Consider the following 24,281-nt stretch of genomic DNA (forward strand, 5'->3'; position numbering starts at 1 on the left):
CCTTTGGCTTTTAATTAACACTTATTTTCCAAGAAAATGCAAATCAAAGATGCTTTATATTTATGATCAAGATTTTTATATAACCGGAGAAAGGGGAAGAACAAAAATAAAATTTCGTGGAAACTCTAAATAAATGGGACAGCTGATATAATTTACGTTGCATTAAATTAAAGGTGATGCGCAAACAGGTAAAGTTATATTAAACTAAATTGCCATCCTATTCAGCAAGAACTAACTCATCACAACAAAGTCGTGATCACGTGCTTCATCTTTTACAAAAGAGCGTGAGGGTGTCAAAGTAAAGCTTGGCATAATACCGAAGGCCACTTCTCTTGATCCGGCGTATCGCGTAACTTGGTTATGCTGCAACTAGTGCATCCCTATTGTCCCCGCTTGGGAGCGACGCTGTTATTTCGAATCGCTCTAGCGCTAATTTCATTGCCTTTCTTCCATGGGATCACGTAGCTTTTGTAGCACCGGCCTTATCTTTTAGAAGACTATCGCCCTCCGCCTTTGTTTTTAATCGTCCTCTCTGTAACAGTTCTCGACATTTCGTTTGCCATCTTTATTTAATTAGTATTAGTTGCCACTTTACCCTCGACAATAATGCCAAAATAATGAAAGTCATAGGGTACGCCTGCCCTGTTTTTGATAGTCGACGGTATTCTCCTTCACACGATGTGTGTCTTATCGTGAAACGATTTACGTTCCTCTCAATTTAATACTAACAATTTTCAGTACGAACATTTATATGTTTAATTTTTTGCAATTTCAACAAATTGCGAAAAATGTCAAAGTTTCAATACTTACGCAACTGTATTTAAGTTCTTTGAATAATTATGTAGTTATTTCTCTATTTATTATTTATTTAATATTATATCACACTCGTTATAATATTTCATATATATATATATATATCCCTTATTTTAAACGCAATTAAAAATATTAAGTTTTTCTAGAAAAAGAAGAAAACTATTTTTCAACTTTACAGAAAATTATTGACTAATCAAATAATATTAGCAAAAAAAAAGTTCTTAAAAATATGATCAAAATATTATTTTTGTTATTTTCGTTTTATACCCCTTAAAATCATCCTTTTTGAGTTGATAATTTGATATCCTGAAAAATTATAACAAATTTAGAATAATTCATTAAAAATGATATAACTTGAAATATCATCAGCAGTATATAATTATCTTAATTAGTTAAACTGACTAAATTTAAAATAAAACAATTTCTTCTTCAAACTTCGATCACCAAACTTGTCTTATCTCTAAATGTTCTCTGTAAAAGACTCCTTTTCACAAAAGCGATTCGACTCAAAATGTGTCATTCTTAAAAAGTATGATATCTTTGAAAACCTTAAGAACGATACAAGTGTTATTTGACGAATTGTAAAATTAATTAAATTAGCTTGCTTTTGATGATTGATAGAGCAATCTTTACTTAACTCATGGTAATAACTCAAAAATCACATTTTTTAAATTGTGTTACTTTCGAAGTAAGAGATATTATTTATGTTGTTCATTATAAATTAAAAAAATTACTTAACACATTTCATTTTTTTTCTAGTGGTCAATTCATTTATTGAATTGACTGATGCCTATCTAAAGCTTTATCAAGTATAACGTCACTTCTTTCAACTATAAACTTCACACACTACATTACTCAATTAGCTTTTATCGAACATTTATGAAACCATGAAGCCACAAGAAACTACTATGATTAATGATAAGAGAAATATAATTGTTTTCAGGTCGTTACTGGTGATCTCCGCTGCGCTATGCGCGATGTGCAGCCGTGCTGACTTCTTCAGCGGGAAGGGTGAGTTTCATGAAGTTGATTTCAACGCTAATGGACCCACGACTCTCGTGGGGATTTCGCAACCATTTGTACGTCCCTGTCCTTTCGGTTGTCTCATTCACTGACGATCCGCGCTGCAATATTCTCTCTGGAGGATTCTCTCCTTCCCGAGCGAGATATCTCGCGCGAATATTTAGCAGCTTTTTTACTCGACTACGCTATTTCCGCGCTCGCGGCAACGATTCGCCTTACGTGACTGGTGGTGATTTATTACTACGTTAAGTACGGAATGTATTTAGTCAAGCGATGAATAATGATATCAGGCGATAAGGCGAACAAATTGTCGTGGATATGCATCAATCTATATGCATATGTTACGTCTAAAGTGTCGTACGTGATAATTTTAATTATGTATTATACATCACAATGTTATCGAACACACATCGCTCCCTTACTTTGAAAGTGATATGGTTCAAAAAATTAAGTTTTACAGAAAGAGGGAAAAACTGTTATTTAACTTGACAGAAAATTATTATTATATTGTAAATTATTAATTAAATAATGCTGGCAAAAAGATTATATTCTTAATATAATTAAATGTCATTTTTTAAATGTTTGTCTGATAATACTTAAAAAAAAAATTATCCTTTTCGAGTTGGGACGAGATAAGAAAACGATATATTTATGTATAACATTACTTATTAATAAGTATCAAATGTGAATAGTAAATTGAAATTAGCTCGAGTAAATTCTTTTTTTTTATGTCATTCGTACGTCATAAATACACACTTTATAGGAATTATACTCAATTCTATATATTTTGGATATTATTTATCATTCTCTCTCCAAGTAACTTCCACGTTGCAATAACTTTTTGTAGCTTTGTGTGCATTTCAAGCGCGTGATATTTCTTTTTAGAAGTAAGTTGAAAAAGTAAAGTGAAACAGTGAATTGGACAATTTATGTTGATAAACGTAATTCTGTTGACTGTAACGATCGAGTGATTTGTTTTTAACCTTTGCAACGCCCACTATTCGTTTCCATTTCTCTTAGTTCGCACTGAAAGCAATCGATCCTATTCTTTTTGGAAAAAGATTCAATTGTATGAAGTTACACACACGAAATTTCTAAGCTTTTTATCAATCTGAAAATTTACTTTATAAATATAAAAAATTTACTTTATAATAATCATTATGCGCAATGTATAAAAATACATCAGTTGTAATTGATCCTTTCCTCTATTATTAACATTTCTTATTGCTAAAGTTTAATGTTCATAAAATTATAATGTATAAGTATTACTATTATTAAAATATCATTTTAAATATTACTATTATTATTATATCGCTATCAATAACTGATTAATTATTTGACGTGCATAAATGGCTTTTGTATCGGGTTCGGAAAATACTTTGAAGCTACTTGAAAAATGCATGATGCAATACAGTTTACAATCCGACCTACATTTCTCACGAGTTTGACATATTAAATTGCTTTCTTATGCTAATTTTATTGTATTTAAAACGGAGATCTTACAGATTAAATTGATTGAGTTGTTTTCCGATATTTAATAACCTGTACAGAAAGAATAGTTTCGCTAAAGTATCTAAAAATTTATTTACAGATGCAAATAATTTTGAAAATAATTTTGTTGAATTAATTATTAAAATAATTATGTAGGACGCCCAAGCTGGTTGTTAAAATGTCAAAACTTTTTGCAGCATTGTCCATCATGCTCGAATTTCCTACATAATTATTTTGATACTCCACAAAATTACTTTCAAATCTGTATCTATCTAAACTTTTAGATATTTCAACAAAATCATTCTTTTTATTTTTCTAATAATACATACATTTGATCAAATTTTAACCATGTGTAGACGTAACTGACGAATTTTATAATGCGTACCGTTCGCATCGTCGAAATTCTTAATACTCAGAGCGGATTCTGCGCTCTCGTCACGTCTCACTCTAATCTGCCAGTTTTATAAGGATACCTCGACGATTCCTGAGGGAATCTGAAGGATTTTTCACTTCCCCTTCCTGACAAGAGAACCGCCAGTTGCTCACTTCTGCAGTAGTAAAGCCGACGTATGGTCCGACATGCCGCAATCCCGTAATCTCGCGTGTTCTCGCACTCCTTAGAACTGCTCCAATTTATCTATTTACTTCTATCTACTCTTACTCATGCGACAGGTCAAAATTTTAGATAACGAAATACATTTTTAATTTGATTAGTAAATAATCCGAGTACGAAAAAAACCACATGACAAAAATAGATACAAATTATATTTGTCATTAAAAGTATAGCGATCTGGGTAACCTTCATGTAATAATAACAATAATAATTAATAAAAGTAGTGTCTCTTTTAGTTATGAAATCCTCATCGACGTCGCCACGAGAAACGTTAAGAAGCGTCAGATGAATCATCCGAGTCTCGGGGACGAGTTAATAAAGTAGTGTCTTTGAGCATAATTAGTCTACTGTCTTCTTTTGAAATGCGACGATTATTATTATCGCGTCTTTCGTCCTCGTTTCTTTCACAAGGATCTCATAACCCGCGGCGTCGTTCCGCAAACGCAAAGAAAATTTAATCTAGCGCCGACGGTTTTGATTAAGAATAATAAAACGACAGGAACGACGCTACCACTTTGCCTCGTCGTAATAAGAACGAATTAACACAAGATTTTAGTTTGCGTTTACTCTTGCGTGATATATTAAAAAGTTACTTATTCACATCGCATTCCCTGCGAAAGTCACTCGTGTGTTTCGTTTCTTCCCTTAGTACTTTTTCGCGCTCGCTTGAAGATCGCAACAATTACGATCTCTGCGAGTTACTATCGAAGAATCAGTCCATGACGGGGGGTGGGGGAGGGGGGGTTCCATGCTTCGCTTATCAGAAACGGATGCAAGGGGGCTGCAAAGGGGTTGCCGGGGGGTGGCGATAGTAAGGAGGGAGGGCCGGTGGCACAGGATGGAGAAAGGGGCGGCCCCGGGACGAATAGCTCCCGCAGGATACGAGATAACGCTGCTCATCCCCGCAGCCTCATTTGTATCCACCCCGTTCCGTTTCCCGCGGAAACCACTACTTTTTACATTTACCTCGTCAATATTTAACGGCCGCTCGTCGATCAACGCGATTGCGCGGCGATGTAGAAATGAGAATTTTTCGGGCCGCCTACCGCTATGTTCTTATGGATCACCCTCGTAAGTTCTCCTCGAAGGGATCGCCGGTGGTTCCATGGTCTGGATGGTTCGCGAATTTCTGTATTATATGGTTCAAGAGATCGCACGAAGCAGAATCGAACACCGTTTACATCAGTTAAATTGCAGGAAGAATAAAAAAAAATATAACTATTTCATTCTTTTTTACAATATTTATCTATACGATATTTATCTATATATTTATTTATACGATATTTTTTAGAAATGAATTTTCCTGTTTGAAGGTATCTTTATGCGTAATATATAAAGTACATAAAGCTCCTGCAATTTTTTAAATGTATGTATTAATATAAAAGAAACGATGTAAACAAAAAAAAGTTAAAGTAAAATCAAATTACCTTTCGAAGTATTTATCTTTCGAATCTACAATATTACTTTTTGTCATCTATCACACAGCATATGGGTGCGGTGAAGGAAAGTTTCACAGCGCGATTTATCGTTCACATTAAAAAATCATCACTTTTAAATCTTTTAAACCAATCTCTTGGCACGTTCTTTTCAACACAATATTGTTTCCATAAGTTGCGTAAATTATTCTGGTTGTTTCAGCGGCGGTTTTTACCGTAATAAAAATGGTGAAACGTACAAATGCAGAATATGCATCTTTTCAGCGTTCATTTTCATGAAATTAAAAATGTAATTAATTGTCCAACTACGAATTCTTATTATTTTAAAATGCCTTCAAAATGCAAATTAGTTGACTTTACTAATGGAAAAATAATTTGGCGCAGAAATTTAAATGCATTATTGTCATCGGTATTTGAAGTTGACCGCGGGAACTTATTTATACATCTATAATACATAATGTGACAATAAAGTTCGGTGAATCTTATGACAAAATAAACACCACTTAATTAATATATAAATGTTCTTTATTGTCCTTCAAAGTAATTCCCCTTAGAGACAATATGTTTCCAACAATGTTCGTACTACTTATGGAAACTATGAAGTCATCTTTGAATATCGCCTTAAGTCTTGTTAGACAGTTCCAAGTAGAACACAGAAATCATAATAATATCATAAGAGCATCATCATGCTCCTTATTTGTTATAAGTTCATTTTTGTATATCAAATGACGTCCTATGATTATGATTTTCTATTATTATGACTTTATTATGACTCTGTGTTCTACTTGAGGTTTTGACTAACGTAAACTAATTTAGGTAATTCATAAACAATCGTCAAAATTATCAGAACTTAAAATGGGTGCTTAAAAGAAAGCACAACTAAAAAAGATTGATTATTTTAAGGATATCGAAAATGACATTTAATATATTTATCAAAAATATATTCTTTTTGTCGATATTGTTTGATTAATCAATAATTTTGTTTTTTCAAAAATAGTTGTTTCCCCTTTTCTGGAAAACTTAATTTTATGAGATATTCCACTTTTAATGTAAAGAAAAAAAGTGGAGTTTGAGAATATAAAATAAATATATCAATATTAATGGGAATTTTTTTAATTATAAATAATTTCGTTAGTTATAATTTTATATTGAGATAATATATTTTTAAAAAGCTAATATGTGCGTACATATATGTGTGTTTATTTTATATATATATCTATATATAAATTTAAGTTTCAAATTCTCGTTTGCCTGAAATTGTAAGATATTATTAAAATGAATGTAATATTATTTTGATCTTTATATATTTTTTCCCTTGTTAGGAAATAAATCCGCTGTATTCCAATACTGATTTAGTCGACCCAGAGAAATAATATTTTGCATTACATCTTATTATTTTGTTTAATTGAACCATTCACTGATCTATTTCACTTCTTGTCTATAAACAGAACGGCACAGTAACAAGTGAATAATTAGGTTCATAATACCCGTGATTCGTATTAATCAAATGAATAAACGTTATGGCATTGCAATATGAACGATAGAAACAGAATAAATTGGCAATGTGCATTCTTCGACTGATTTACGGTCGCGTGATTCCGATAGAGCGATTCGCGAACGTGCGAGCATTCGACTGTTCACCACGGGTAGAGCAATCGACCGCGATATGCAACCATAAAGATGGCCAATTTTTGTTCTGATGACAGATTGAATAGGGTCCGCGAACCGAATCGAAGGGATGACATCCACGACACGAAGCACGACATGATTTTTGTATCAACTTAAAATCTGCTCGCGACTAGAAATTTTATCGTAACCATGTGATATTTCGTTTGTTTTACAGTGATGCGAGATTACGGGATTCGCGGAAATAATCTTCAGTGCGATGTATAATACCGACGGAGAATCGTGTTCCCCATTTTTACTTGTCGACCGCGCACGCGATCTCTTCCTCTTTCTCTCACTTTCTCTCTCTCTCTCTCTCTCTCTCTCTCTCTCACACACACACACACATACAAAAAGCTGCAAAATTAAACGCGTTTCCTAAAGCGGATGGAAATCGTGCGCGGCGTTCAAATCCAATTTCCACAAATTTATCTCGAGGCAAGGATAAATGCGTTTTATTGTGCGGCTCCGCGCGCAGATTTATTCTGTGGAAAACATTTCTTATATATGTATATGTATATATATATATAGCTTTAAACAGTCCTTTTATTCCCTTATATCGAAGAAGATCGCGACGAATCAAGAAAAGCATTGTTTTCTCTTTCGCGATGCGCTTGTACTCGAGATCCTCTCCATCGCGCTTGTCTTCGTGGTTCAGGACATATGTTATTAAAGATAGAGCGATAAAATCGAATCTAGTATTTGTGACAGAAATAACTTTGTCGTGGATTCAAACAGTATCCAACTATAGTCGTGTTCGATTGTGAAAATAATAACTTTGATTCGCAAAGCTCTGTAATACTACATGTTAAAAATTATTAGCGCCGAGACACTACCGTGTTTCCAGTTGTGTGTATATTGCAACGAATTTTTATAGATAAACGTAAATACTTAGTATTATAATAAAATCATGCGAGAAATTACTTTGAATCTTTAAAAGTTTAAAAAATACACGAGAAAAAAAATTCTGCTGAAGTATCCAAAAATTTAACTAGATACAGATCTGAAAATAATTTTATTTGAACTATCAAAATAATTATGTAGAAAACTGAAGCAATATTGATATTTAAAACACTCTGCCTTCTGCATAATTATTTTGACAATCCAATTATTATAAATTATTTTATATCTGTCTATTTTATATCTAGCTTAAAAACCATTGCTTCTGTTTAGAAATTGATATACTTAAAAAGTAATAAGTATAGACATAAAAAAAACTACAGTAAAAACAATAAATTTTAAAATTAATAATAAAACTGTCGTTTGTTATTGCTAAATTTCTTCATCATGAAATTCAAAATGTTTCTGCACAAATTATATGTAAAAATTAATTTTTCTATTACATATATATCTACATATGTATTATAAAAAAATATATTTAATGATATTAGACACGTATTTAAAATGATGTTACAAACTGAAAATATTTATGAGAAAAATTTTCACAAGACAATTTGTGTCTGCTGCTTTTATTCATGTTATCAATGTTCTATTCAGCATATTCTAGAGAAAAGCAGCCATGAAGCTGAGCTAATAAAAGAAAAATATTGGGTTTGATATTATGGAAAATAAAGGAATCCTAGACAGCGCATATCGTCGCACAAGAGCGACGGATAGTCTAATTTTCTAAAAACAGATGAGAGACGTTTGCGCGATTAAAATTTATGAGACCGCGATCTGCGAGCAGTTAAAAGTCTAGGAAACGCGAACGTTCATGGTTTATTTTCTACCTTCCATTTTCAAGAACGAAAGCGAAATTAAGGCGTGCCGCAGACTGTTAAAATTTTATTTCATCTGTTTGATCGTGTCTTGCTGTTAAAAAGTTCTATTTCCGTTCGGTAATTTAGGTTTAGCCGTGATAGATGTTTGTGATAAGATTCCAGGCAATGCTTATAAATGATTAGGAATATAAATATTAAATATGACTTCCGTACAGAATAAACTAAACTAGCTGTAAAATTCTGTTTATGTTATTATTTATATTAATCGAAAATATTATGAATTAAATATATCGCTGCGTTGATAAAAAAGTCGCATTATCTCAAAATTATTGTGTCGTTTTTTCAGAAAAATGTATCATTTTGAAGGGTCAATTTTCTTTTGTTATTTCAAAAATGCTAATTTTTTACTTGCGTCCTTTTCTATTAACGATATATAATATAAATAATATAAACATATGTGGTTGTATTTTATCTGAATTTTATTTGGAATTCCCCCAGACGATTAAAGCTTTTTCGCTAATATATTGTAATATGATAATTGTATAGAATTAATTATAATACGAAATTATACCGAGAATAAATCAATTGAGTAAGAGAATTATATAAAATTATATAATTAATCACAAATTTTTAGATAGATATACATATCTCGTATCAAACTTTATTGTTTCGAAAATTTATTTTATCCAAGTGTAATTTTTTAAAAGCTGCAGAATATTAAACATAATTTTTATAAGAAGATTCTATTTTCTAATACCTGCGTATATATTGTACATATACTTTCTAAAAAGAAGTCTCGGATAAATTAGTCTTGGCAGAATTTCAAAGTCTCCTTTATCGTTTTAATGGATGAGCAAGTGGCAATTAATTAACATGTCGGACAGTATATAAAAAAGATCCGGTATAGTGCTCGATGATGTGCATGATAAGTTAAAATGAAGGCAGACATATAAGGCGCCGAAACGTTATAATATCGTCACGAGAAGTGTTGGATTTCTTTTTGGAGGCATGCCGGACGTATAATATGCTTCGATCAAAGCGTACGTACGTGCTCGCATCGTAATCGCGTTTGAATCCAATGATCCGCCATGACTCATCAATCATCGATAAGTTCTCGAGCATGTCCTTATTTGCCACACATGTACAGACTTCATGACACAATAAACCACGTTCATCGGTGATTCGCACGTTCGATTTTGCCTGCGTCTCTATTATCAGTTTTATTAGTACGTTAAATCGATCCGCAATCGAGTTCTCGAGAATAAACGTCATTCTGTAACGTGAGAATGACAGATATGTCTTTATTTTATTCTCTCTCTCTCTCTCTCTCTCTCTCTCTCTCTCTCTCTCTCTCTCTCTCATTATTAGTTAATTTCCAAATTTCATTAAAAATTTCTAGATATTCGGCGTATAGTAAATTTGGATAAGAAGACATCTTTAAAATGCGCAAAAAAATCCTATTTTAATTTTTGTTATTTTTGATAGTGTATCTTCCGCTACATATACGGAAAAGATAATTAATACTATTAAAGATAATAAAAATTAAAGTATGTGTTTTGTATTTTAAAAATAACCATCTTATCGAAGTTTACCCTAATATTATTTTATCGTTAAACAAAAGCATTTGAGATACTTTCGTGAGTCATTAGAAAATAATGTCTGACACACATGTTACATGTATTATATGTAAAATATTGACTATTTGTATGTTCATTGGATTTTAGATAAGTATAAATTACTCATTTTAAAACCTGATGAAATATTTGATTACATAAAATTCACAATGCATGACTCGGTCTTAATTGTAAACTCAACTGATGAAGCGCCATTTAATGAGTCGCGAAGGACGTTTTGATCGCATCTCAATGAAATCATATCCATGATCTTAACCCGTAATGACTAAGCATAGTGCACGTACGTTTTATTGTACTTTATTTAATGTTGACTCGTATTTTCTAGATGATGCTTCTAGGTAACGTCATCGTTGGGAATGTAGTTAATAATGGATATTAATAACTTGAATATCTCGACTAGTCACATGATAAATGTGTAATCGTTATATACAATAATTCGTTACCATTAAATACGAATACTACAAATTATTGAGATATTTGCAATTAACAAAAGATACTTGTAATAATTTAACAATAACTATATAATAAATTCTGTTATTTCATCCTATCAGATTTTACACTATTAAATTTTTGCATTTTTTAAATTACAATTTTTTTAAAGCTCCTGATTATTACCATACTAGAATCGTTACAAGTAAAAATGATTAAAATATCTTGCATGCAATTTGTAAATGAAAAAAATTTTGATAAAACAAAATTATATTCATCATTTTTAAATACTTGTAAAAATGGGCAGAAGCCTTACTCACCCCTCCCCAATAATAAGTAAACAATCGTAAAAGGCAAATAAAAATAGGCTTAAAACTATGACCGCGACTATTAGTGAAAATTAATAAAGATTCTATAGACCTTTGTTTATACATTTGTTCTTATTTTTACCTGTAAAACACACTAGAGCAATACTCTTTCATATTTCAATATTTAATACAAATTTAATACAAATTTTAATTTTTTATACAAAAATTTTTACTCTGAAACAATGTATTTTTGTTACTTTTTATTAAAATACAAATTAGAACAAATCATTGTTGTATTACAAAAAATTAAAAGCTATCTGAAATATTACTTATAAGCTATTCGATGTTCTTACGTGCGAATTGCTTGCGCTATTTTCTAAGAGATCTGTCATTTATTAAAAAATATCATTTACGAGAATTTTGTAAAGACTTCGATTTTATTCGCTGCTTTTGAAGTACTTACATACAAAGATGCACCAAGCATAGCTTATAAGCGCACCTGCAGTAGCAAAAGCGTAAAACGACACGGCAAAGATCGAATGCAAAAACCATACAAAATCGCAGAGACGTGATACAGTCGCTTGTTGCCCCGGGTAGACATATTGGACCCGGAGCGTGCCCGGAAAGTATAAAATATTTCAAAGCTCACTCCTACCGCACTATTCTCCTCTCCACGCGTCTTTCCCGCTTCTTTCTCTATCTCGTCGGCTTTTTCCTTTTCAGCTAACTCACCTTATAATATATCGCCTACTTGTAACGTGTTCCTACCGCCTCTTGTCTCCCGCGCGTGCATAATCCTGCAGTTTATCAGCCAGTGGATCTCCATTCGTATCCTACAAACTGTTTCGCGAACAACTACCAATTTTTCATGACCGATCGGTATTATGTGTTAAGTATGTAACCACTGTAATTCGTTTATTACTCTCTAAACCTGTGAATAATCATGACATAAGTCCTAAGTATACCGCTGATAATTAGCGAATCAAACGTAAAATCTAATCTAGCTAACCTAATCTAGCTAATCTTGCTATATAAATTCAATGTACAATGCACTGTTAAATCTATAATGACAAGTTTAACCTAATTTGAATCGTCACTGTTCCTATTCAATATATCGTTTTTTATACTAATACAATGAAATTAAACAATTTAAAACAGTTCAAATTGAGTTAAATTTAAACAGTTTAACAACTCCGTTGTTTAGTATAAAAATGATGTATTGAATGAGAGTAGTGGTGGCTTAAATTAGGTTAAATTTAACACTATAGACTTACCAGTATGGTACTGGAAGATTAGAATTAACATGCAAAATCTGTTGATTTAATTATAATGTTCTTTTTTTTTAAGTTGAACTTAAATAATTACCTAGTGTACCAAATATATCACTGGATAATCAGATAATCTGATTATCCACTGATTCACAGATTTAGACAGTGTTAGGTAGGCTTTGGTAGGCTAAACTGAATAACGAAAATGAATTTATTGCTCAAATACACTGTGATTTTTTGAATACTGTTACAAAATGTCTAACGAACAATCTTCCGTCCACTTCGATTCCTCTCGGATCTCGATCGATACGAGCTCTCACACGCTACGCCCTCTACGCTCCTTCCTCGCCTACTATAGTGCTTTTGGCGCCAACTCAAATTCGAATTATGTTCTTCTATGGTTACAAATTTAAATATCTAAAGATTATTCTTTTTAGTCTGAAATAAAATAAAATTAGAAGGAACAATCAACTCCTTTACAGACAGTATATAATATACATTTAAATACAATAATTTCGTAATTTGTTCAAGTCTTAAATAATTTATCTGCTTATGATAATATAAAAGGTACTTAATAATCTTAAGAAATAATTTTTCTGGCTCGTTAAAATCATTTGATCTTAAATTGTATTTAATTGCTTTGCACGTAAATATGAGCGAATATTTATATTTTTCTTTAACACTTAAAAAAAATATTGTACCTAGAAAGTGTCCATTAATTCCGAGATCCATTACGAATTCCTTTTGTATAAAATGTTCTCTGACGGTACAGTAAAATTCGAAAATAAAAATCAAATATAATTCAATATTAATATTTGCTTATATTTAAATATGAATTAATGCTCTTAATGAATTAAAATTTTATCGAAACTTTACTAGCCATGTAATATTTCTTCTTTATGAATACAGAAGATATATATCCAACTAATTAATGAATAGATAGGTACAACTAATGCTACAACTAATTAATTAATAGATAATCAACGATAAGTCATATTTGAAATTATAATTAATGCGTATAAACATGCTTGAGAAACTTATCTAATACAATCCATTTGCAAATCGAACGATTTCATCAGAATTGAAATCAAATGGGCAACCGGAAATGATTTTACGCTTCAAAACAATTGAAATTGATTTGTATATGTTCAACGTATATTTAGTGTTAATCAGGTTATAATCGATTATCATTTCCAGTCATAACTGATATTCTCTATTGAACTTTTCCATAAACTGAACGTGCACTCGTGTTCCGCGTGGATTTATTGGAACAAATAGATGAGCTCATTAATTTTGATGATGATATTCGCTCGTTGTAACCCATCGTGCCGGCTCGTACATCCCACGCTTCGTGACGCGTGCAATTTATCAGTCACGAACAGAGAACGGAGTCAAATACGAGCCTTTTCCGATTTCCAGAGAACGGGATTTAATTGTTCGGCGACTTGTCCTCTCTTTTGCGATATCTCGTTTTAGCTCTAATTCGGTCGCTCGTCCTCGATATTTCCACGCGACAAATTGTTCGGTATATCTATAGCTTGAAGGAATTATCGGTCGTACGAATCGTACCGCGATGACATTTATGGGAACAAAAATAACATATGCGATACACCGACCATCAAAATTGTACTATATCATAAATTTTTCTGAAAGTTAAACGTTACGAAACTTAAACAAATTAACTAAATTAAGCTACAAAAAAAATATTAAAATTAGCAAAAATCTTTATTTCTAAATATTAAATTATTAAATTATTTCTAATTAGAGAATCGTCAGTCGTGACAATTGATAACTTCGATGTCTTACAATGTTAACTAAAATATAAAGATTTTAAATTTAATAAATAAAGATTTAACATAAATGAAAGCTGTCTTCTGATTAGGTAATTTAAAAAGGATTTTTGCTTTCACATTTATGCGTAGCTTAACTTGTCTAAGTTTCGTAATATTTAATTGTACACAAATATATATTATTTGAATATTTTTGTTCTCTCATAGATGCGCGACTCGCTTATATTTTTCATATAAATATAAAAATTTGGCTTCGTTACTTTCAGTAATTCAAAATTACTGAAATAAAACGGTTCGATTTTTCACGTTCAATTTTACGTTAACGACATATCCAATGGCATACAGGGATGAATACACGGGGGAGGAGGGAGAGGAGTGGCGAGTAAAAAGCGAACAGCGATCTTGTTTTCGGATGGACGCTCTCGTAAAACAAGCGAGGGATGTATCTCGAGCGAGATAAAATGCGAGCATGGCTGACGTTCGTTTCTGCACACCTTTTTCCATTTTCTCAACGCTATTTTTCCGGTTGCGGCCATTTTCTGTCCCTCTCGATAACACTTTTCCGTCTTCCCGCACCCATATCGTTTTCTTATCAATCAATACGATCTGCACGTTATGTACATGTTTCGCATCATTTTGCAATTTTCCAATCTCCTATGATTTCATCATATCGTATTTTTATCATTTATTGTTAAGAGGTGAAAACCTATTTACAGAAAGTAGTTGAGCAAAATATATAAATATATGTTATTTTATTTTTATATCATTTTATGTATTTTATTTTTATCATTCTATATACTTGATATGTTTATATTAATCATTTTTCGTTATTTTATTAATTAGCTATTCGTATACTTATTTTTAATCTATGAGGAAACGCGTCATATCGTAAAAGTAATCTTATATCTTTCACGATTAACTATATACAAAAAGAAAGAAATAAAAATAGTATTAATAGCAAAAAACAGTATTTGTAGAGATTACATCCTACTAATTCAAAACGATTCTTAAGCAATGTGGATTTATCCCGTGTAATTCCAATTGTTATGACCGAGTATATAGCGTGGTTGGTAAGCAGCTGATCGGAAGTGCTTTCCCGGTCGAGTAATCGCACCGGTCGCTCCCGCCGGTCGGAAATTAATAAATACTGGAATTTCCAGCAGCTCCGGTTGGATTAAGCTCGGCAGTGGGAACGATATCTCGACCGGGCAAAAAGGGAGACAAGCGGAAATTGAAGGGAGGTAGTTGGCCGCGAGAGAGCCGATGGGAAAGGGGATGAAAAAAAAGTCGACTCTGCTTCCTAAGAGCATTACGAATCGGCAGGCGCAGTCCGCGCCAGGTAAATTTATAATAAATTCCACAGGCTTTTCCTGTAGCATACTGTCTTTTTTTCCACGTACGCGGAACTTGACTTTATTTATTGCACTTAATTTGTATGCTGCATTAAATCCGCCGAGTCCGAATCACATAAGAATAGAGAGCTTCAACAATAAGTTAAATTAGACCGATATAAATTAATTAATTTTGATGCCTAATAGAGGAAAGGAAGTAATTATAGGTGGGAGTTATGGAATACTATTATTTTATATAATTTATGGTGCATTCTAGGAGCGACCGTCAAAATTACACCTTCATAGTCTGCGGTGTCTACAACAAGATTTTAAGGATTAAAACTTAAGCTTCAAATCTTAAGCCGTAGGAAGTTGACCAATCACAGTCAATTATTCTTTTCACATTCAACTATAATTGATCAATTTTTTAAGGCTTAACGTATAAAACTTTAATTTTATGCCTTAGAATCTCAATATAGACACCAATTTAGACAATTTATAACATGGATGTTAGCGTTTACTGCGTTGTCGTAAAAGCTGCATTTCAGTATTTCAGACGGCAGACAGTTTTGCAGGTGTACTCTTTACGTAATTTGAAAAAGTATGTTGGTATTAATTTTGTAACTTTAATTTAGCTTGGAGGCTTTGAATGTGGTTTTCAAATTAATTGAACTAAATTTAGTAGCGAAATGTATGCATATATCCGACATGTAAAGTTAGTTGGTAATATTTTATATCCTCCCTTGTTCTCTACATGTCCAAAGAATTTCTACTTATAGTATAATTGGTATCACTTTATGTCTAAGAAACTTGTATCAAAAGTAATTATGTCACATAAATAATCAAATTACTTCAATAAAACAAAAAGATTTCCATAACTATTTCCTTTCCATACGTAAATTTAAATACATCTTCCAGTTATATAAATTGCACGTCGATTTCTGTCGGACTTGAAACAATCATAAAATGAAGCTGAAAATAAAAATATTACAAATTGATCATTAAATATTGATGCTAATATAAGCATCTGAAATTACTGCAAAGAAATATAGCAAGTTTTAAATTGATCTTAATTCTATTATCGCAATTACAGCAGAATTCGGTATTTCTATTCTAACAAAGACATAAAGTGTAAATGTAATAATATTTTTAAAATAATATTGTTCAAATTTAGCGAAATCTAAAATTCTGACTGTGAGCTTCAATATATGTAAATTGAAGAAACTGTTGCGAGAACTATGAATATTACACGAATTCTGTACATGAGCCGTGTGACTTTGTTTAAAAATGTAGCGTAGAAGAAAAACAGCGCGTTTTAGCGAGATTTGTCCGAGACCGGGTTTTTTGAACCGCGGACTCTGCCTTTACTGTCGTGACGCGTGCACGAGTTTGTCGTCTAGGAAAAAAAGCGACATGATGCGCAAAAAAGCGATGACAGACAAGTAGCACGGTATTACCTCGCGCCGACACTGTGGCACTCGAGAGGCGCATTCTGCTCTGAAGAACCTCTGGACGAGTTAACTTTATTAGAGCTTCTTATACGGATGCGCTCACGGAGTAGAGCGACACTGATAAAAAGGCGATGGAAGAGATGGAACGAGCAGGTCGACAAAGGAGAGAAAGGAGGGAAAACGAGGACGGGGTGCGAGGCGAGGGGATGGGCTTTCTCACCCACCCACGGGGCGAGGCTTTCACGATGACGAGTGGCTGGTAACGAATGGCCGTTACCACTCGCGCGAGACAAAAGCCTCGTAAACAAAACAGGCTGCCGTCACCGGGATGCACGGCCCCAGGGATGATTTCGTCCGCGTTTCGCACGCCACCTTGTCAGTACAATTCCTCATACGTTTCACATTTAAAACCGTCGACGATTCTGATTCGCCCATCCCAAAACAGAGCCGAGATAAAACGTGGATTATTAATCAAGAGGTCGATATCGAAAACGGGTTTGAACATTCGATAACTATTTTCAGACGAAGTTCCATAAATTGTAAATATTATCCAATTACTTACTCTTGATCTATGAATTTTTCATTGTTCTATGAAACATACATTGTAGCATAAAAAACATATATATATTTCTTCATTTATTAATAGTGTCGAAATTAATCTGAAAAATGCAGGCGTGAATCAATTAAGCTCCAAATACGCAATTAAATAAATCTTTAATTTATTCCGAGTTAAACTTATTTGAATATATAAGATGTTTATTTTAAAGTCGAATTAGCAAGTTGTGTGATGTCAAAAGATAAACATTGCGAGAAAATCTTTTTTTCAAATAAAATTTGGCACACAGATATTTGTCTTGATTTTGAGCACGAAACCATTGCATGCATTCGCAAGGGATAATATATTGATCCGTTTATAAGTGATGGTAAAAATGCCTACGAGAAAGGCATCTTTTTATTTACTATTCAATCGTACCGCTGAGTGCATCTCTGCATCTTAAATTAAATGCACTCCTGTTTCGACGAATGAGAGTTGCATCGCGGTTGGCAGCGGATTCTCGACTGCGGCTGTATATTCTTGCCGACGAGATTTGTCGAGATGTACCGTGGCGTTTCTTTCTTTTCTTTTACGTGGGAGTACACGTACTCTGCATCAGGTGTCCCGGAAAGCACGAATGCTTGCGTGCCTGACCTTCTTCCCGCCCACCCATCTTTTTCTCCTTTTCTATCTTTTTCTCCCCTTAACTCATGCTTCCCTTTCGCGCGGTTATCTTCTCGTTGAAACACTCGTATGTCATGCGGCATCGTGTAATTAGGTGTGTGATTCGTACCGTGGGATCGTTTCTTATTTTTTGAATGCGTGCGCCCCTTTTCGCTCTTTATCATTTGTTCGGATCATTGGGGGTGATCGGATGCGATTTGTCATGTTTGAGAACTATTTCGAGATAACGTGTTATTAAATTTACGACTCGTTACACAGCCACTTTTTATATACCTTCTTTATTTAATAAAATATTGAATAAAATTAAATTCTCTTCTAGAAAGGTATTTTATTATTACACGATTTTTATTATTATTCTATTTTTATTTTTATTTTTGTTAATAATAAATTTTGCTAAAATGTCAATACCCTCAAGTCACATTTTTTATAACGATTGTATTTAAAAATATTGATTTACGTAACTTTTTGCCGCTTTTACAATAGAAATTTATATATAAGCTTTAATTATATATAAAAGATTTTCCTGATATACACGTATCGAACAGAAAGAAAGAGAGAGAGAAAGTAAAAATTATTACACTATAAATATACTTTATTTTCTGCCATCGATTTATTTTTACTATTAACTAAAAATGATTTTTGATAAAAATAATAACTGGTTCGTTTCAATAACAAATGTATATTATTTAAAATAAATATGAAATAGAGCTTAATAAATGCAGGTGCGAATGAAGAATATATTAATTTATTAATTTTTATTCTCAATTTTAATTATTTTATCCATTTTAGGAATAAAAAGTATAGTTTTAATTTTTCCAATTATATTTCACTTATATTTGATCATTTTCTTTCCTTATTTATATTTTTAATTGCATACTTATAAATATAAAAAATTTTAATTTTATATATATGACATAAAAATACTATTCGATATATGAATATTTCTAAAGGACAAAATATTGTAGAAAATAGCTGCATGAAAATGTAATGCTAAATATAAAATATGTGCAGAACAGACTTTTTCGAAGAGATATAAATTCGATTCTCAAATTTTATTTGAGGGCTTCATATTCTTCGTATGCGCACCCGTACGTCTTTTGGACTCTCCTCCGCATTTATTAAATTTTCATACGCGATATTAAAAGTCTCGACGTCTTAGGGCCATTGTCATCGAACAATCACAAGAACCCTTCAGCAACATTCATCATTCTTGACGTGCAGCACAGAAGTACGTGTGCCATCAACCTTTTCGTTTCCAGTTGCCCATCTTATCCCATTTCTACCTCTCTTTCTCGGCAGTTCTCAGAATCAAACGAAACCTACTGAGCCGTTTATTTTATTCCCTCTTGCCGTCGTCTTTTGCAGTTTTCTCGTCGTCTTACAAATGATAAGACTTTCAAAAGACGTTGCCCCTCGAAAGAGCTATTTTTATAAATTTAAGTTTTACATAGGATATGAATACATGCAGTGCTATTTATATAAAGCATCACATTTGAGCTTGATTTTGAATATTAATATTTACTAATGACGACGTAACGCATCTTATTTTCTCGTCCTAAATTTGTTCCATCATTTCCGCAAGAGCAACATCAAAGCTGCGTATGCGTAATGAACTTCGAGATTATGGGAATTCTCTATGGAAAATATTATCAGAACATTACATGCGACCGTTCTATTCCAGTAATCTGTTTTGGTAGAATGCATACATACATGTTCGGATAATAGAAGGTTTAAATAATGCGTGTTCGCATAATAATCATAGCTCTAATAATAAATTAATATGATATTGACGTATTTTGACGATTTTCTCGTCATTATACATTGATCGTCAATACATTGATAATTTTGCATTATATATTGAATTATACATATATATTGATATTGTTGCCATATGCTAAACTGTTTACTTTTAGCTGTGCTACGATACGACAAAATATTCTTAATTACAATTAAATTGACATCCACAATAATATCCGTGTGTTTTGGCTTCTGATATGGATTTTCGGCATTTAAATTTAAATATGAATTGCGGCATAAATTAATATTTCAGCATCTAATAGAAATATTAAGCTCAAATAATCTACTGATGACACTCGCAATTAAATCGATATTCGATATCATATACCTGTATTTTCATGTGATATAAATATCTTCACACGTGCTGAATAAAATCTTATTTTTAAATTGGAACTTTTGTGAATAATGTACATATTAATTTATTACATTCTGTTTCCAAGCTTATTCAATTTGTAAATCGTTATTTTCTTCAAATAAAAAAAACAAATATGATTGCTTGATGGGTATTTTCATTCTATCTTATTTTTAAATTAGAACTTTTATGCATCAGGCGCATATTAATTTACTGTATTCTGTTTCCAAGTTTACTCAATTCATAAATCGTTATTTTTCCAAATAAAAAAACAACCGATTGCTCGATGCACATTTTCATTCTATTTTATTATTAAATTAGGTCTTTCATGTATTATATTAATTTACTGTATTTTGTATCAAAGTTTATGACAATTCGAGAATCGTTAATTTCCGAAATAAAAAGAAATAAACATAATAATTACTTGATATATGTACTTTCAGTCTATGACCCTGATATGTATAATATTTTTTAAGACACGTGTAGTTCGCTCTAAAGGTAAAAGAAATATAGTCGAAGAGTGAAGGGCCTCGGTTCATTTTGGTAAAGTATATCCGCATGCTCAGCACCATAAACCTGATTCCAAGCTTATCTCGAGCCCCTCAAGGGAGAGCAGTACGTTTTTATGAGACACGGTTTTTATTAGACGGACGGCATATGTCAGTCATCCACTTCTGACAGCGTGATGTCGCCTATCGCGATTAATGACAATCAACTCGATAACAGTAAAAAAAATTCTGAGGTAAATTTTTTCTTTTTTCATCCAATATAAATCTCTGATTCTTTTTTGAAATAAAAGAGATCATCATAATTAAAATAGATTGACCAATTGTCGTTTTTAAAATTGTTGTCGTTATTGACACATATAGCCAGAGAGCGATGTGGAATACGATCCATGCGGCACCATTGTTACGTAACGAGATCATAGTGGTCGACTAAACCGCACAATAAATCGTTCAATTAGCGTCTCGTGCGAATGAGAACCAGACACTCTCTCCGAATCTCCGTTAACTATCTGAAGTTGGTGGATCTATTATTATATATACTACTCAATTATAAATCTTATTGTCAAAAACAATTCAGTTTTCTTTATGTTAACTGCAAATTTGAATTATTCTTATTGAAATATATATTTAAAAGTTGAAATTCATCGTAAATAATTCTCAATAATTTTCTTTGATTAAGAACGTATCTTTGTTTTATGAATCTGTATTTAAAAAATTTGTTATTATTTATGATTCATAATAATATTCAATTATTAGCTCAAATAATTATAGATTCAAGACTCTGACCATAATTAATGAGAAGTTTCTTGTTTGACATTTCAGTTAATTATTTTATGGATATAGTAATTATTTAAAAAATATCAAGTCACAAAATCTAATTAATAATTTATTATGAGTAACTATAATCATTATATAATTGAAGATGTTAGAAGAGGATGACATCACACTAAATGCTCATCAAATTCAGCATAGAGTTTATAATTCAAATAAATAATAATTAAAATCTACCATTTAGTACATTGAGTTATAAAAATAAAAAGTAATTTATAAATCAGCGTTTCATGAATTAAAGAATATTTGAAGATTATGAAATTCTTGTAAAAGTTAAATATAGATTGGCGATGATCATTTCTCTCAAGTAATATAATAAACTGTCCAACAAAATTTGACCTATTTCTTTCACACTAATGTGAATAGTCATTTCCGATGTATTTTTGCCTGTTAAATGCGAATTCGTTAATAAAAGTTGATTACCACGTCACAATTTTGAGAAAAACGCCATCAAAAGATACTTTTTAGCTCCTTTAACGTCATTTTTCTCAAAATTGTGACATAATAGCCAACTGTTGCCAACGGATTCGTGTTCAGCAAACAAAAATAGGTTGGAAATGACTATTCGCATTCGTATAGCTCTCATATACAAAATGGTTGTTGGACAGTGTCGACTATGGAACTACTGGCCTTAGTATTTTATTTATTCTTTTTTACGAGTTAAATGTCATTTTGATGCCTTGAAATTAATTATGTGCATTTTAATTAACTTAAATTAAATGGATCTTATAAATCTAGTTTTAGTAACTGTGTTACAGATTTTGACGACAGCTCCGAAGGGTTAAACACCTCGACTATAAATCGCACTCTTGCTATTTTGCTCTTACGGCATCCTGATACGCTCTTACACATGTTTGCTCGGCGAACTCATGCTCGTCTCTTTGCATCCGTGCTGCTACCGCGAGAACAGGTTTCGTCGGAGAGAGAACAAAAAGAAGAGACAGAGGAAACAGAGGGCGGGGAAGGAAGGCCGACGCGAAAAAAAGTAGAAAAAGCCCAGACCTCGACAGATGTTGTACTGGTGAGATCAACTCGAAGCGACGCGCGATGGAGTTGTCTCGTCTATCCCAATTACCTTTTATCCCGTCAGGTCCGCCGAGTGCATCAGTTGCGGCGTGCACGTTTCAGGGTAACTTTTTTACCTTTTTTTCTCACCATGGCTGATGATGCACTGCACATCGAAAAACCCCACCAAAATGCGTCTCGCGATGTCGTCTTTATCGACGTCGCAGAGATATACGCGGGTTTTGCAGAAAACCTCGTTACAGCATGGCGAATGTCGCGTATTATTATGACAAACTACTGCGTGTTAAGATCTATCTACTCCACTATACATATTTCATACAGGCTTTCATGAAATATACGCAACATTGCGTTTTAACTTGTCGTTTCCCCGATATTACGCTCGAGTACCTTTCGCTATCGTGAAAAATTGTGTGACTTTATAAAGAAAAATTGCCAGGATATACAAAGTAATGTAACATACATCGCGACAATGCTCATTAATATTCTGTGAATCGCACAGAAACATGAAGGCGGAACGCGAGGGTTAACAATAGACATTCTCGGTTGCTTTGAACAATCTATCATGACGATACGGTAAACCTGCTCGTGCGCGGATTGCGCGATAATCGTATTCCCTTATAATTCTAAGAGACATGGAAATAGTGTATCGAAATAGTGATGGCGCTTGTCGAATTCGATGGTTCTACGGAAGATGATGAGTTTGCGCCGCAAGGAAAACGGTTTCTTTCCGAAAAAAAGGGACTGTGCACCCCAAGAAATCCATTTTTCCCGACGCCTGGGCGAACAAACACGAGAGAACGCGCGGCATTTACCGTTCCTACAAGAGAAACGCAACGTGCATGCGGTGTCTGCCTTCCGGTGAGGAAGATGGTACCTGTTTGCTCTGGGAATCATACCGGAGAGCCGGTGCACATTCGCAGGATCCACTTTCCGCGCGCGTCGTCCTTCCCGTAGATTTGCTTCCCTTCGTCTATGTCCTCGTCCGCCTAGATTCAACCACCTTCCACCCCCGACCATTTTCCATCCTCCTGTCGCTTCAACCACCATTCTCTCTGCCATATGCCGTGTGTTCCTCTTCGTCTCTAGTTTCAACGGATCGCACACACCCTTTGAGACCAACCGCCGCGCTGCAATCCCTCTCATGGATTCGAATAATGTCCAATGTGCGAGTCAGAATTCACACGCGTGGAAACGTGACCCCGGTTTTCACGACGGCGATCGTTACTTTGTTGCAGATGATCCCTTTATTCGATGATTGGAGTCTCCTTTCACGGACTGTCACTGTATACATGCACATCTTTTGCATGCTATGAAATATTTATATCGATTTATTTCTTTTAAATTGACGTTACATAAAATCTTTATTTGATCTTTCAACAATTGTTAGTTTTTTTAGAAGATAGATATGATTAAGAATGACCATTCAATTTTGATAATATGATTTATTTATAAAAATAAGCTAAAATGAGTGTCAATCGTCATAAACTGGTATCTTATTAAGCAACAGACAGATCGATATTTTACGAGTTGCACAATATACTTGAAAGAACTTTTAATTAACAATGAACTACATAAAT

General features: G+C 32.8%; 1 protein-coding gene across 5 annotated transcripts in view; it reads left to right on the forward strand.

Moving 5' to 3' along the window:
* The window catches only part of Mp (collagen XV/XVIII-type protein multiplexin), a 303,083-nt gene that overhangs the window by 28,588 nt on the left and 250,214 nt on the right, over positions 1 to 24,281 (forward strand). For all 5 annotated transcript variants that reach the window (XM_087410339.1, XM_011067447.2, XM_087410342.1 and 2 more), the window contains exon 2: positions 1,757 to 1,824. In XM_087410339.1, coding sequence (XP_087266465.1) covers positions 1,757 to 1,824 — 68 coding nt within the window. The remainder of the gene's footprint in view (positions 1 to 1,756; positions 1,825 to 24,281) is intronic.

The sequence above is a fragment of the Acromyrmex echinatior genome, chromosome 10, assembly GCF_024713525.1.
Source record: "Acromyrmex echinatior isolate Ae372 chromosome 10, ASM2471352v2, whole genome shotgun sequence".
Taxonomy (NCBI): Eukaryota; Metazoa; Arthropoda; class Insecta; order Hymenoptera; family Formicidae; genus Acromyrmex; species Acromyrmex echinatior.